The sequence below is a fragment of the Fusarium coffeatum genome (genome assembly GCF_003316985.1).
Source record: "Fusarium coffeatum strain FIESC_28 chromosome Unknown BRIP53273_contig_139, whole genome shotgun sequence".
NCBI lineage: Eukaryota > Fungi > Ascomycota > Sordariomycetes > Hypocreales > Nectriaceae > Fusarium > Fusarium coffeatum.
Window position 1 is genome coordinate 49,402 of NW_022157932.1, and position 13,998 is coordinate 63,399.

General features: G+C 49.9%; 7 protein-coding genes across 7 annotated transcripts; 3 read left to right on the forward strand and 4 right to left on the reverse strand.

Annotated features, from left to right (window-relative positions):
• Nucleotides 1-827: 827 nt before the first annotated feature.
• On the reverse strand, nucleotides 828-3,005 carry FIESC28_06484 (uncharacterized protein; the record flags this gene model as incomplete). The annotated part of the gene is made up of 3 exons (XM_031160628.1): nucleotides 828-2,484; nucleotides 2,535-2,725; nucleotides 2,919-3,005. The coding sequence occupies 3 exons, from the start codon at nucleotides 3,003-3,005 to the stop codon at nucleotides 828-830; spliced, it is 1,935 nt and encodes a 644-aa protein (XP_031015313.1).
• A 636-nt stretch (nucleotides 3,006-3,641) lies between these two features.
• FIESC28_06485 (uncharacterized protein) lies at nucleotides 3,642-5,011 on the forward strand (the record flags this gene model as incomplete). Its single annotated transcript, XM_031160629.1, has 4 exons — nucleotides 3,642-3,792; nucleotides 3,856-4,288; nucleotides 4,340-4,769; nucleotides 4,820-5,011. The coding sequence occupies 4 exons, from the start codon at nucleotides 3,642-3,644 to the stop codon at nucleotides 5,009-5,011; spliced, it is 1,206 nt and encodes a 401-aa protein (XP_031015314.1).
• A 417-nt stretch (nucleotides 5,012-5,428) lies between these two features.
• FIESC28_06486 (uncharacterized protein) lies at nucleotides 5,429-6,565 on the forward strand (the record flags this gene model as incomplete). The annotated part of the gene is made up of 1 exon (XM_031160630.1): nucleotides 5,429-6,565. One exon carries the CDS (start codon nucleotides 5,429-5,431, stop codon nucleotides 6,563-6,565), a length of 1,137 nt encoding a protein of 378 aa, XP_031015315.1.
• A 144-nt stretch (nucleotides 6,566-6,709) lies between these two features.
• FIESC28_06487 (uncharacterized protein) lies at nucleotides 6,710-7,356 on the reverse strand (the record flags this gene model as incomplete). Its single annotated transcript, XM_031160631.1, has 2 exons — nucleotides 6,710-7,191; nucleotides 7,248-7,356. 2 exons carry the CDS (start codon nucleotides 7,354-7,356, stop codon nucleotides 6,710-6,712), a joined length of 591 nt encoding a protein of 196 aa, XP_031015316.1.
• A 649-nt stretch (nucleotides 7,357-8,005) lies between these two features.
• On the forward strand, nucleotides 8,006-9,207 carry FIESC28_06488 (uncharacterized protein; the record flags this gene model as incomplete). The annotated part of the gene is made up of 2 exons (XM_031160632.1): nucleotides 8,006-8,187; nucleotides 8,241-9,207. 2 exons carry the CDS (start codon nucleotides 8,006-8,008, stop codon nucleotides 9,205-9,207), a joined length of 1,149 nt encoding a protein of 382 aa, XP_031015317.1.
• Nucleotides 9,208-9,328: 121 nt separating this feature from the next.
• On the reverse strand, nucleotides 9,329-10,909 carry FIESC28_06489 (uncharacterized protein; the record flags this gene model as incomplete). The annotated part of the gene is made up of 1 exon (XM_031160633.1): nucleotides 9,329-10,909. One exon carries the CDS (start codon nucleotides 10,907-10,909, stop codon nucleotides 9,329-9,331), a length of 1,581 nt encoding a protein of 526 aa, XP_031015318.1.
• A 1,848-nt stretch (nucleotides 10,910-12,757) lies between these two features.
• On the reverse strand, nucleotides 12,758-13,772 carry FIESC28_06490 (uncharacterized protein; the record flags this gene model as incomplete). Its single annotated transcript, XM_031160634.1, has 3 exons — nucleotides 12,758-13,214; nucleotides 13,272-13,558; nucleotides 13,665-13,772. 3 exons carry the CDS (start codon nucleotides 13,770-13,772, stop codon nucleotides 12,758-12,760), a joined length of 852 nt encoding a protein of 283 aa, XP_031015319.1.
• Between the last annotated feature and the right edge of the window lie 226 nt (nucleotides 13,773-13,998).

Here is a 13,998-nt window from a genome sequence, read left to right on the forward strand (position 1 = left end):
GATAGATATGTACCACGTTTACTACGGGATGCAGGTCCAACAGCCTGCGTAGGAACGATACCCCCATGTTAGGATAGCCATTAGTATTAGCAGCGATAGAGTTTCTGTTTTGAATATTATGTTGAGGAACTTATCGATCCCTTATTGCGTCTAATACAGTTTCCGTGCTTTACTTCGTGAGATCTTGGATGATTCGTGTTCAACCAACATTTGTCTTCAGAACTGAAAGCCGCAACTATCGTGCGTACGTGTCCTGAATATGCTTAACTCCATGTACTGTATCCTGGATGAGTAGACTAGTATTCGAATAGAAGGCCAGCTGGAAGACCAGTCACTGGTTCCTAACAATTGTTCATATTCGTTCTTCTGCCACAAGACCTACAAACAAACACTGTCAATCAGCAAATTCAGTCGCACTGCATGTGAACGGCAAGATCATATTGCAATGTCTCGATTCTAATCCTAGCATAATCTTGGCATGATCATCTCTCCTTATGACCAGATTCACTGTCGCTTCCTCAGTCGCTTTCATCCAACAGAGCTATTGTCTACAAAAGATCGACTCTGTTGGAATTCCTGGTAGAGATGTTTGCTGTTAAGTACGCTGCTGTGGCAAAGGCATAAAGACCATAGCTCGGTCATTCTCTTATCTGCCTTCGACATGGTCGCTCTTGAGAATTCAGCTTCCTGGCTCGACTTGCCCATCAGTATCGTGAGCTAGACCTATAGAGCAGCTGAGTTAGACGTTGGGTGGGGCGCAACCGGCATGCCAGGCTGCTTGCTAGAGTAGCGGGATGTTCGAGGACAATCCTCAACATACATTGCCTTCAGCCGCCGCCGTTCGCTGTTGCGGGAGTGGAAGTGGTGACGGCAGTAGCGCCCTGGTTGTTGGCACCAGAGTCCTTTGACTTGTTGCCTCCACCTCCACCTCGTCCACGTCTACCTCTACCAGACGGCTTCTCCGGCGCAGAAGTCCCAGCAGTTGGTGCTGTCGTGGGCACAGCCGAGTTTGCGTTTGCAGGCTTTTTATCCTTGCGCTCTAGAACTTGAACAGTGCCCTGTGCAACGGTGATAGGACTTGCTGTAACAGCCTTTACAAGACCGTCATGCTCAGCAAAGTCAACATAGGCAAATCCCTTACGTTTGTCGATCTCAACAAATGTAATCGTTCCGAATGTTGACAGTGTCTGCTTGAGCAGTGCTTCAGTGACTCCCTGGGAAGGATTGGCATGCTTGACAAAGCCACGAGTAGCATCAGGAGAGACAGTAGGAGGCTTCTTTTGCGCGTTAGCTCCCTTGTTAGAAGCGCCTTTAGAGCTACTAGCTGTATTGTCGGTCTTCGATCTGCCTCCTTGTGTGGGCGTCGGCTGAGGCGTGCTGCTTGCTGGTTTCGTTGACGGACCGGACTCGACTTCATTACCCTTCTTCTTAAGGAGAACAATGGGGGGATTAAGGGCCACTTGGTTTTGGCCTGAAGCTCCCCCCTTGTTCTTCTCCTTGTCCCTGGTGTTCTCTTTCTCCGCCTCCTTCTCCTTGTTCTTATCTGCGTTCTTACCACCACGCGTTCTACGGTTTGATTGCTGCTGTTGTTTTGAGTTTCCGGCGGCGCCTCTGCCCTTTGCAACTGGGGCCTCAGTCTCAATCGCTTTGGCTGGTGAAGCTGGGCGTTCTGAAGTACTAGCTTTGGCATCTGCGGGGCCTGCATTTTCCTTGTCTGGTGTCGTCTTCGCATCTGCATCTGCTTTCGCGGCGTCTTGACGTGCTTTCCTGTGCGCACTTCCGGGGCTCAGGCCAAGATCTCGTTGAAATATCCTAGCGGCCGCCATAATTCCGGCACGTCGACTTTTAGGTGCCGCCTCCTGAGCGCTGGCATCGCTGGCTTGACTTTTAGGGTTGGCTCTAGACCCCTCCGCGTTCTGTTCGGCGGCAGCTTTCTTGGTGAGAATCTTGACAGTCTCCTTGGGTGTTTTATCTGCCTTCTCTGCTTTGGAGTCTCTGCCCTTCTTCTTACCGGAGTCATCCTCCTTGGACGAGCTCTTGCCTTTCCCACTTCTCGAATCCCCTTGTCCATGCTTTGAGCTCTTAGAAGACGGACCGTCCTTGGCCTTGTTTGCTTTCTTCTCCTTAAGAAACTCGATAAGTGGCGTGGTCGTGACTTTGGCTTCCGTCTTTCCGAGGTCATCGCCCTCTTCCCCTTCCAAGGTTTCTTTCGGTGGTGCTGGATTCGTCTGTTCCTCCAAAAAGGCCATAAACTCGGGGTCCTGATCGATTGTTCCTTGACGTGCGTCGGTCCGTTTTTTATTGCTTGGAACCTTTTTGTAAATAGCAAACTCGACAGCGGGTGGGCCGATCAGAGATGGGTTATTGAAGGACGCTTTTGCATCTTCCCAAACAGCATTTCGGACTGCCTCACTCAGGGGCAAGATATCATCCTTTCTCAACACATGAACATATGCGCGACCTGGTCGCGAAGGTTTTGAGGGGCTTTGCGATGTGTTAGCATCAGGTTTTGTGCAAGACTATGGGCAACATACTCGGTAGAGATTTTTCCTTGGGCGAACTCGAACCAGTCAACTTTTCCCTTGCCCAACTCCCACTCATTACCAAGAATGGATACAAATTCTGCCTCTGTCATTCCAGGAGGCAACCGACGTATTACCAGTTTCTCGCCCTCATTATGAGCTTTAGTCTTGGTGGGCTTCGGAGTCTCGCCTTCATTCGCGGGCTTTGTTTATGGTCAGTCTGAGTCTCATCATTTCTTGGAGTGATGTCACCTTGCTCGCCTCTGTAGATCTCGCATTAGAACCTCTACCTCTGGCCTTTCCATTAGAACTGTTCTCTTGCGGTCCCTTCCCCTGAGAGAGGTTAGATATGGCCAGTTCACTTATTCATTGACTGACTCAAGGATAACAACATACCTTTGATGATTCCGAATTCTGATTAGCTGACGCTTGGGATCCCCCATTTGCCCGCCGAGACAGGACTTGCGGTGTTTGAGATGACATCTTGCATACCGCAAATACCTAATCAATGTTCGTATCGTAGGGTGAGTTGATACCCCGAAAAGACGAGTGAGTGAGTAATAGTAAGTGTATGCTGTGAGGCTCGATGAGTCGCGGCCTTAGTGCCCCGCCAGTATCTGTGGGGCGGTGCCCTTGTCCTTGTTCCTGTTCTTATAAAGATGAGATATGCGATTATCCACCAAGAAAAAGCTTCTTCAAATGATGAGCCTATTAGACAAGCACAAATTGATAGACTTTAAGCAAGTCCGGGTCGGAAGAAAATTATGTTTATGGGGAGATACTGAAGTACCTAAGCTACATTGGCACAAAGAATCAGAATCAGAATCAGTGATTTTAGATTGATACCTCTTTCTCTAACTTTCAGGGCCGAAGAATTCCCGGGCAGTGTTTCACTATCGCACCCCTCCATCCTGCCATCCAAGAAGGCCCAAATTCAAGCCCCACCCCCATTCGCCGCATATGTACTGTACCAGTACCAGTACCACTACTACCTGCCTACCAACCTCTACCACTTGACCTACTGTACCATCATTTCGCAATACAGCCAGCGCTGGGCTGATAGATCCTTCCCCCCGCTGCCATCACCTTCCTTCGCCTTTCGACTGGGCATGCTTGATCATGGCTTCAAGCGTACCTCGACCGGGCCCTGCCAACTTGGGGCCCAATGCTGGTCTTGATGAGTGGCTCGAGGAGGCCAAGCAGTGCCACTACCTGCCCGAGCGGGTTATGAAGGAATTGTGCGAGAAGGTCAAGGAGATATTGATGGAAGGTGAAGACCGCCAGACTCGAGCTCGCCGCTGACCTGCAGCTTTTGCTGACTTGGTATTTCCAGAATCCAATATCCAGCCAGTCTGTACCCCCGTTACTGTTTGCGGCGATATCCACGGTCAATTCTACGATCTTCTCGAGCTCTTCCGGGTATCTGGCGGTATGCCGGGCGAGTCCAACGTGCAGGCGCCGAAGACCTCAACCACCGTCATTACCTCGGACGATATCGAGCCACCAACAGAGATTACAAACCCCAAGTTGAGGAAGAAGATAAAATCTTCTGGCGAGAATGCAACGTCGAGTGGCGCGGAGGAGGTTGAAGCAGGCGACGCTGACGAGGATCCCGATGCGACAATGGCCGATCGTCTAGACTCTGGCGTCACGGTCAACTCGTCAAGTCAAAGTGCCGATACTCGATATATTTTCCTGGGAGATTTCGTGGATCGAGGATACTTCAGTCTGGAAACTTTCACATTACTAATGTGTCTGAAAGCGAAGTAAGCACTCCTTGGTGCCATTCGCGTTCCATAGCTAACCACAGTCCACAGGTACCCTGACAGAATAGTGCTCGTTCGAGGTAACCACGAATCCCGGCAGATCACCCAGGTGTACGGATTCTATGAAGAGTGCCAGATGAAGTATGGTAATGCCTCGGTCTGGAAGGCCTGCTGTCATGTATTCGATTTCCTGGTCCTTGCCGCCATCATCGATGGCGAGATTCTCTGTGTACACGGAGGCTTGAGTCCAGAGATTAGGACGATCGATCAGATCCGAGTTGTTGCCCGTGCGCAAGAAATTCCCCACGAAGGTGCATTCTGCGATTTGGTGTGGTCGGATCCAGAAGACGTCGAAACATGGGCTATCAGTCCTCGTGGAGCTGGATGGTTGTTTGGAGACAAGGTTGCAACTGAGTTCAACCATGTAAACGGGTTGAAGTTGATTGCTCGAGCTCATCAGCTCGTCAACGAGGGTTACAAGGTATTTAGCGACTTCTCCGACTTGACAAGGGTTACACTAACGATCACCAGTATCATTTCCCCGAGAACTCGGTAGTGACTGTTTGGTCGGCACCCAACTACTGCTACCGTTGCGGTAATGTCGCTTCTATCATGGCTGTAGACAAGGATTTGAACCCCAAGTTCAGTATCTTTTCTGCTGTTCCTGATGATCAGAGACATGTCCCAGCACTCAAGAGGGGTCCCGGTGACTACTTCTTGTGATGAAGGATGGTAAACGCATAACGGACTTAATGGCATAAGTTGCATGTAGAATAGCATAGGGTCAAAATACCCATGATCTTGAGGTGAATTTAGTGGGAATTGGAATGGATACTCACGGTTTCGGTAGAGTTGTTATAACAATTACGATCAATATGAATGCTGGTTTCAATGCATGTATCTACCAGTTCTGATATTTTAGTTCTATTGCGACTCGGTTTTCAGACGTGAGAACCAAGATACAATTACCTGCGTCGAATTGAGAACAGGTGCGCTATTGTATTGACTTTTGCCTCTTATACCACTCATGGCTGGGTTTTACTTTCAGCCTTATCGTAGTATCCTGCCTGCCCATGTTCACCAAACCTCTCGCTCGACTCGGTGGATTAGTCGAAAACTCCACCTCCACCTGCCATCGCCATGCCAAAAGGAAAATCCCCCAAAGCGAATCCCATCCACAATGCCATCAATGAGTGGCTTGAGTCAATCACGACTGATATCTCAGGGCCTGATTCGACATGGAGGACCGACCTGTTGAACAGCGCGCCGAAGCGCTTCACGGTCTATGAGCCTATGGCGCTTTTACCCACAGGAAGCTTCACATCTTTACCTTGGACAACTCTCTTACACAATGCTGGCGAAAACGCATGCCAGCAACTTTGGTCCGGAGTATTGAAACAGATTTCATCGCAGGGGAAAGAAAATCTGACTCATCTTGCTGTGAACGAGGGCATTCCTTTGCACAAAACGGAAGAAGAGGAGGATGAAAACGTACGAAGAAGCCCAAGTGGGTTGCGCACTTTGTATGGAGATTTCGGCCCTCAAGACGCTTCAGCAGAAGAACCTTCGCAGGATGATTTTGATAAGACACTATGGGTTTCGACGAAACAGAATGGAATATTCCAAACTTGGGCACCAAGATGGACCATGTTCAGCCGGGGAAATGTCAAAGAGAAGGCAAGACTGCTGGACATGGGAGATAAGACGCTCCAAGGCACATGGGCAGTTGATCTCTACGCAGGCATTGGATATTTCGTCTTCTCGTATGCTCGCCTCGGCATGAGAGTGCTAGGATGGGAGATCAACCCATGGAGTGTGGAAGGGTTACGGCGCGGCGCTGTGGCAAATCGATGGAGCGTACGGATTGTCCAAGGCGAAGACTTGACTCTACCAACAGAGGAAATTGTCAAAGGAGGGGAGCAGATCATCGTGTTTCTTGAAAGCAACGAAGAGGCCATCAAAAGACTACAGCCATTGCAGGACAGTGGTATTGCGCAAGATGTACGGCACATCAACTGCGGTTTTCTTCCCACAAGTGAACCAACTTGGAGAAATACGTGGGATATTTCTGCTCCCGCGGGCGAGACATGGCTGCACCTCCACGAAAACGTCGGGGCCAGCGACACAGAAACAAGGCGCAAGGAGATCCAGAGCAGATTCAATGGCTGGAGTCAAGGGACAGATCGAGCAGCCAAAGTCGACCATATTGAACAGGTCAAGACATTTGCACCTGGCGTTTGGCACTGCGTCTTTGACGTTCATGTTTACAAAAACTAGGCATATCATGCTTATTATCCCAATATTAAACTTCAATACATATATTTTTATCCATCATGATGTCATATAGCATTATCGCACCCGAGTTCCTGCCCCAGTCATGGTATTCTATGTAAATAACAGTCCAGCTTCATCATATATCATCTATTGTCGTCGGAACTTTTGAGGAATGTTGGCCTCGACAATGGAGAGCTTCTGCATAGCCTCGAGGCGGTCTTGGGCATCCTCCATCTCGTCATGCTTCTTAAAGTGCTCGATATCCTCAGGATGCGTCAAGTCCTCGAGCTTAGTGTTGTCGTCGTGGTACTTCTCCCAATGATGGATTTCGTACTCGTACTCATCGTCGCCGTGGTGTCCAGGGCCAGTGTTCAAGTCGGGCAGGGTCTTGCCTGTGCTGATGAAATCCATCCATTCCTTGCGACTGACCGAGGAGTCGGAGTCCTTGTCGAGGAGGCCCAGTAAGATATCGCGAACCTCATCCTTTCGCTTTTCGGACATGCCCTTGTTTGACTCGTCGAAAAGGCCGTATGTTCGCATGACCTCGGCAGCTTGCCACCAGCCATCGCCGTTGTAGTCGTGGAGGGTGAAAAAGGAGTCGGCATCCCAGCCCTGCACATGATGCTCCTCTGTAAGGAATTGGGTTAGCATATGGAGGTATTAGGAAGGGGAAAGAATAACATACCGGCCATGTGTTTGGTCATCCAGTCGGCATTGGGGTCGACAATGGGTTTCTGGGAGTGGCCAAACACTGTGGTCGCAAAAGCGACGCTGAGGAAGAGACCGGTGCGCATTATGTTGAATACCTGGAGCGAGTAATGTGGAAGAAGAGCAGAAACTTTGAGCTTGCGCGATGCAGGTCTCAAAAGACAATTGGAGATTGGACAAGTCGGACTTGATAAAGGAGTGAGGTTCAATGGACACCTCCAAGTGAACGTGGCCTGGCAGCTCTGGATTTGAAGGCTGTCAGGGGTCTTGAGCCGCTAGAACAGAACCGCTAAAGATGGACAGGGCCGGGCACCTAAACCAGTATTGTTAGGTGGTTCTTTAGCAGCCCTCAACTGCTGGCCGAGCATCATTTTGTGGCCGTCCATGGTATGCAGGTCCGAACTCAAAAAGCTTCTACAACGAGCCTCGAACAGGGACAGTTCTCTCTACAGTCTTGCATAGCACGTCCCTACTCTACGCTTTATCTTGTGATTTTCTCCAAATTCCCACAGAGTCACCTCCGTTCCCTGTCTTACCAAGGCGATCGACAGTACTATCAATTGGCGGGGTGATGATTTAAGCTACAGTACCTATTCAACGTCTCGTGACCAGGCGTCACAATTCGTTGCTACGTAACGCGTCGACTGCTTGACCGCGTTCTCAACTTCCATAATTGGTCCAACCACTCATAAGCTACTTCGAGTCTCACCGCAATAAGAAGTTAAAGTCGAAATCATGAGTCGTCAAATTGAACAGGCATTGCTTTCTTTAATGCCAACATATGGCTCTGATTTACCGTCATCTCTTGTAGAACTTGCAGGTTCTTTGCTCGCTCAGTCTCGGCATCGAGCAAGTACTCTCAAGACAGAGGAAGAGATCGCCAGGACATATGCTTGCGCAAACATTGCATGCGATCGGTGTGTTGTCTCTATGATATATCCGAGTTTTGCAAGCTTACAAGAGTACCTAGTCTAAAGATTACCCTTGACCTTCCACCCATCGAGCCCCGACCGCCGATTCCACCCCGTATTTACAACCGTCTCTACACTCATCTTGATAACATTCTGCCAAATGGTGCCTCAACCCCTGGTAGAACTACCACAGGAAGAAGGACACCAGGCTCAAGGTTCCGCGACGCTATTAACTCACCTGCCGATGGATCACGGCCACTGCCTTCAAGAGGAACACCCACAAAGGAACAAAGTCTTGCACCATTTAGAACGCCTTCAAAAGGGGCAAGCGGAACACCGACCAAATCCACAGCTAAGAAACAAGCCTTCAGAGGCGACAATCTTCACCCATGGATTCAACCCGTGACGAGATGGTTGTGCGAAGAAACAGACCACAAGAAACTCGCTCCTACGATTCTTGCTGGCATGGAGAGTATAGTCACGCCGGGAGACCGTAGAACAGAAGACGAATGGGTGTTACAAAACATAACAGCTTTGTACGCCGCAATCTACTTCTACGTCACTATGCGTGTCAAAGCTGTTGTGTCGGGAGAAGGCATTGATCGGGAGGGATATGTTCCTCTCCGTAAAGAGATCCTTGCTTTGCTTTCCAGAGCAAGACAGGAAGTCACCGTTCGGAACTTGTCAGAGGGGGATGCTTGGGAAGGTTGGGCAAATATCAAGTCAAAGGACTTTGATGACGCAGTTGCCAAAGTCACTCAACAGCAATGGCTCACAAGTGATTGGTACCAAGGGATCGCTGATGTTGTCAGACTTACTCAAAAGGGCCACCTTGAGGACGTTGCGATGCACGACGAAGAGACGATGCCAAAAGTGCAAGTCAAAAAGGCAGACACCATGTTTCAGGACAAGTACGATTTTCTCAGCGATTCCAAACGAGCAGAGTACATGCACTGGGAGAAGGATATATACGCCAAAATTGCTCTATCGACGACGGGCGCTGCTATGGAGGTAGATACACAATGAAGGGCCGAAAAGACCTGCTTTATACCCAAAAATATGTGGGAATACGAACGTGCCGTGTTTTTCTTTTACATTTCTTCAACATAGGAGATCCATCATCGCTGTCTAGTTGTACATGAAGCTCTTAGGAAGAGCGACGAACGCGCCTCTCGAAGCCGCTGTTCTTGCTCTGGCTGCCGAAGCCCTTGCCAGGGCCAGCAACGAAAGTGGGAATGTCGGGACCACTCTGGCTGGCCTGTCCAGGTAGGAGACCACCGAGGCCACCACCGGGAGCCTGAGGAGCATCGTTGCCGCCGCCGAAACCGTTACCAGGAGTCTGGGGAGCGTTGGAGTCGCCGTTGCCATTGCCGCCACCGAAGCCGTTACCGGGGGCAGCAACGAAAGTAGGAATAGCACCGCCGGGCTGAGTTCCTCTACCGGGGGTTTGGGGAGCGTCGTTGGAGTCGTCGTTACCATTGCCGCCACCAGGAGTCTGAGGATCGTTGTTGTCGTTGTCGTTGCCGCCATCGTTACCACCGCCGAAGCCATTGCCAGGACCGGCAACAAAAGTAGGGATAGCACCACTGGGCGCGGCCAAGTCACCAGTAGGCTGAGTTCCGCTGCCGCTGCCAGGCGTTTGGGTAGGGGCCTCAGGGGCTTCAGAGGAGTTGTCGTTGCCGTTACCTGCGCCGGATCCAGGTGTTTGAATGGGGGTCTCTGGGACGCTAGAAGAGCTATCGGTACCGTTACCTGCGCCGGATCCAGGTGTGGTAGGGGCGTTGCCACCCTCTCCAAAGCCATTACCGGGTCCAGCAACAAAGGTGGGAATAGGACCACTGGGCGCGGCCAAGTCACCAGTAGGCTGTGTTCCGCTGCCGCTACCGGGTGTTTGAATGGGAGTCTCGGGGGCGTCGGAAGAGTTGTTGTCGCCGTTGCCTGCGCCTGTTCCAGGTGTGGGAGTGTTGTTGTTGTTATCGTTGTCGTTGCTTGCGCCGCTTCCGGGTGTAGGAGTATCGCCATTTCCGAAGCCTTGGCCGGGGCCAGCAACAAAAGTAGGAATAACAGCACCAGGGGCAGTGCCAGGGCCGTCAAGACCACTGCCAGGAGAAGGAACGAGAGTAGGAGCATCGCTTCCCCCGTTGCCAAAGTCGGGAAGACCACCAGAGTTGTTGTTGCCAGCACCATCGGTCGCCGCAGGAGCATCAGAATTGCTACTCTCTCCAAAACCCTGTCCAGGTCCGGCAACGAAAGTAGGAATACCGCCGCCAGCGTTGTTGTTTCGGCCTGGGGTCAGAAGAGGAGATTCATTGCCTCTAGCAGCGCCGCTGCTTGGGGTACTGGCAGGAGGAGCAACGGCAGTGTTTTCGCCGGCTCCAGGCAAGGCGCCAGCTGGGGCGTCAGTCGGGGCAGCACCGGGAGCGTTACCGTTTGCACCACCTCCCAAAAGCTCAGGCAGCATGCTGAGGAGTTTGCCGATCGTATCCATTAGAGCGTCATTACCAGCACCAGGGGCAGCAGTCGGGGCAGCACTAGGAATAAGACCGCCCAGACCACCGCCGGGAGCCTCAGTAGCGGAAGGGGGACCAGCGATGGCAGTAGGGATGAGACCGCCCAAACCAGCACCAGGGGTTTCTGTGCTAGGTCCGTTGTCGAGCTGAGGACGGGGCATAGCCATGGCCGGCGAAGAAAGGGCCAAAGCCACTGTGACAAGAGATAGGACAGTCATTTTGATACTAGACTATATATAACAGGAAAGGAAAATGAAAAGTATAGACTAGAGAATGACGATAGAAAAGAAAAGACTGACCACAGATGCCTGCAACTGGTAGTCTTTGAGAGTTGAAAGAAAAGAAAAAGAGCAAAAGAAAAATTGGCGATGGAGAGACTCAAGGGGAAGAAGTCTGATAAAACTTCAGAGGCGAGGCGGGGATTTATATCATAAAGAGCGAGTATGTCCGTTCCTCAAACTAAAACATGGGATGGACGTTGCCTGTCATCTCCCATCCCCCATAACCATGACCATGACCATGGCCCCATCAGTCTAGCGAGCATCGGTCACTCAACTCAAGCTTCGTCGACGTTACATGTAGGCGCCAGTAAATCCCACCTCTAATGGGCATGCTGAGGGTTTCACATTGCAAAGTCTCCGACAATCGTGGACAGGGAATTGATTAACACTGCTACTGTATGACTACATATGTCAATATCACCATGAAGACGACCCCTGGCGATCATTACGAGGCTTTAAGCGAGAGATCTAGCTGGACTAGTTGACTAGTGAGTGGATTGATTGATGCGTAAAAGAGCCAATGCAATGCACGTAATTGATCTTATTGGAGTTTCGAGTCTTGGGTCTTTGACCACTCAGAGTGAGAATATTTAATGAGAACATCCATACTATAATAGCGATAGACTATATGGTAGGTATACTGTAATGACTTAAGGACAACTATGTTTTGTTTTCGAGATGACGCGGCTTCACGATCATCAAGACTCCTTTTGGCAATGTTTCCTTAGTATTACATGGTTATGGAGCTTTTGCTCTGGGGTCAACACCTTGGTCTCCGTCGTTGGGCGTTTCAGAAGATTTTTAAGGGGTTGAGGGTTTCTTCGAGTCAGACTTGGTTTTGGTTGACGTTTCGAGCTACGAGCCTCTAGTTGAGACTCTGGGTCTCCACTGTTTTATTCCTCCTTCTATACGGGTTAGGTGCCTTGCATTGGACTAGATATATCAACGTCTCACAATATATTCTAGACTGATCTTCAACTGCCGTTCTTGGTATTCAGATGGTGTGATGATGGCAAGTTCCGTTACAGTAAAAACGATTTTCTCCTGGATTATCCATTTGAATGAGTAAGTCTATGGACAGAACCGCACATTTGGCACGGTAGTTCTGATCGGCAGCTATGATCGATTCATGATCAATGGTATTGATCGTCTCATCTTACAGCATTGATACAGTACTGCTGACTACACACCACAACTTTGACTCTGTAAACCACACAGACACAGACTCCAACATTTCTCTTTCTTCATCCGTGAAAAGCAATGCCACAAAGGGTTTGTAACCAAACACGCAGAGTAAGAGCTACAAAGACGACACCTAGAAACGGAGATGCGATTGGAGATGCACAATTCAAAACGTGCGATGGTAAGATCATAACAGAATCTTGTTTCGTCATATCAGATCGTGAATTTCTCTTGGCTGTCGTTCGTCAATGCGATTGGCGGGGAGGGCCATGTTTCCGAGTTTCTGCTGGGAGTTTGGTTTCTGGTTTTTGATACTCTGTGAGTTCCGGGATGGAAATATCGGGGCTAACATCTTGAAACGAAAAAGCTGAGCCGTTCGGAAGAGCACGGATAAGCTGACGATTGAAGCTGAGACTTGGTCCTCTTCCTGGTCTGGGCTTTGTGGGTTTGCTTTAATAAAGAAATTGAAATTGAAAGAGTTGATTAACTTCGCAATATCGCTAATAACATTGTGAGGTAGGTATATGACACGATATATCATAACGGTTCCGCGCTATAGCCGTTTCCATAATATAGCCTAGTATGGTATCGTAATCGCAAGAACTAACCGAGCTTTCCTGGAACGAAGGGGTGGCCAGCGCTTAGTCCTCCATCGACAGCCCAAGCCTGTCCATTGACATAACTTGCCTCATCGCTACCCAAGAACAAAGCAACGCGAGCGATCTCATCAGCACGGCCACCTCTCTTCATAGGGTTCAGCTGACCGATCTTCTTCTCACTGCCCCGGGCCCTCGCAGCCTCATACACGGGTGCAGTCATGCCCGTCTCGATGAGACCGGGGCAGATAGCGTTGACACGCACGCCAGTACCGGCAAGCTGATACGATATCGTCTGTGCGAGCGACACAACCGCAGCCTTGGAGGCCGAGTAGGGCGTGGAACCGGCATTGGAGCGAATACCGGCTACAGAGGCAGTGCCGATAATGCTGCCGCTTGAATGAGGCTTGTCTGCAGAGGTCTTCATCATAGCTGGTGCTGCGTATTTTGCTGCTAGGAAGACGCTGGAAGATTGTTATTTAGATGATACAGACCGGGTGGAGTGAAGAGGCTGTGCATACCTTGAAGTGTTGGTGTTCAATATCGACATGAACTCGTCTTTGCTGAAATCGGAGAATAATGTAGTCCGTCCAACAATACCTGCGTTGGCAAAGAAGACATCCAATCGGCCATAGCGCTGGATGGCATCATCGACTACTTCCTTGACCTTGACCTCATCCGCAGCGTCAAACTGTCTCGTGTGAATCTCTACCTTTGGAAACGCGGCATTGATCTCTTTCTTGTGAGATTCAAGATGAGTATCGTCGAAGTCACAGAGATACAGTGCTCTTGCGCCGCTCTCGGCGTACTGATGCGCTGTAGCACGGCCAATACCCAGTGATGAGTTTGTACCTAGAGAGGTGTCAGATAGAGGTAAATTAAAAGCTTGAGAGTGAATTGCCTGTTATGATGACGACTTTGCCCTCGACGCGAAGCTTGCTTGATCCTGGAGCTACTTTGTTAATTGGTGGAAGAAGCTGATTGCCAATGGCGTTGATACGATCTTTTGCCTTGTCAGACATGGTGTTAATATCTAATGTATACGATACGAGAGATGAGATGAGATGAGATGATGTGAGATGTCAATTATGAAGTTGTCTCTTTTATTTCAATGCCGAGGCCTATCCTGTTGTACAACTAAAGCTAGACCAAGGTAGGGAGTTTATCTGGGGAAGTCTCCTTGTTGCTAAGGACCATCCCCCGGTTAAAGTGGAGCCATGAGGGGAGTCCACCGGAGCCGAGGCACAG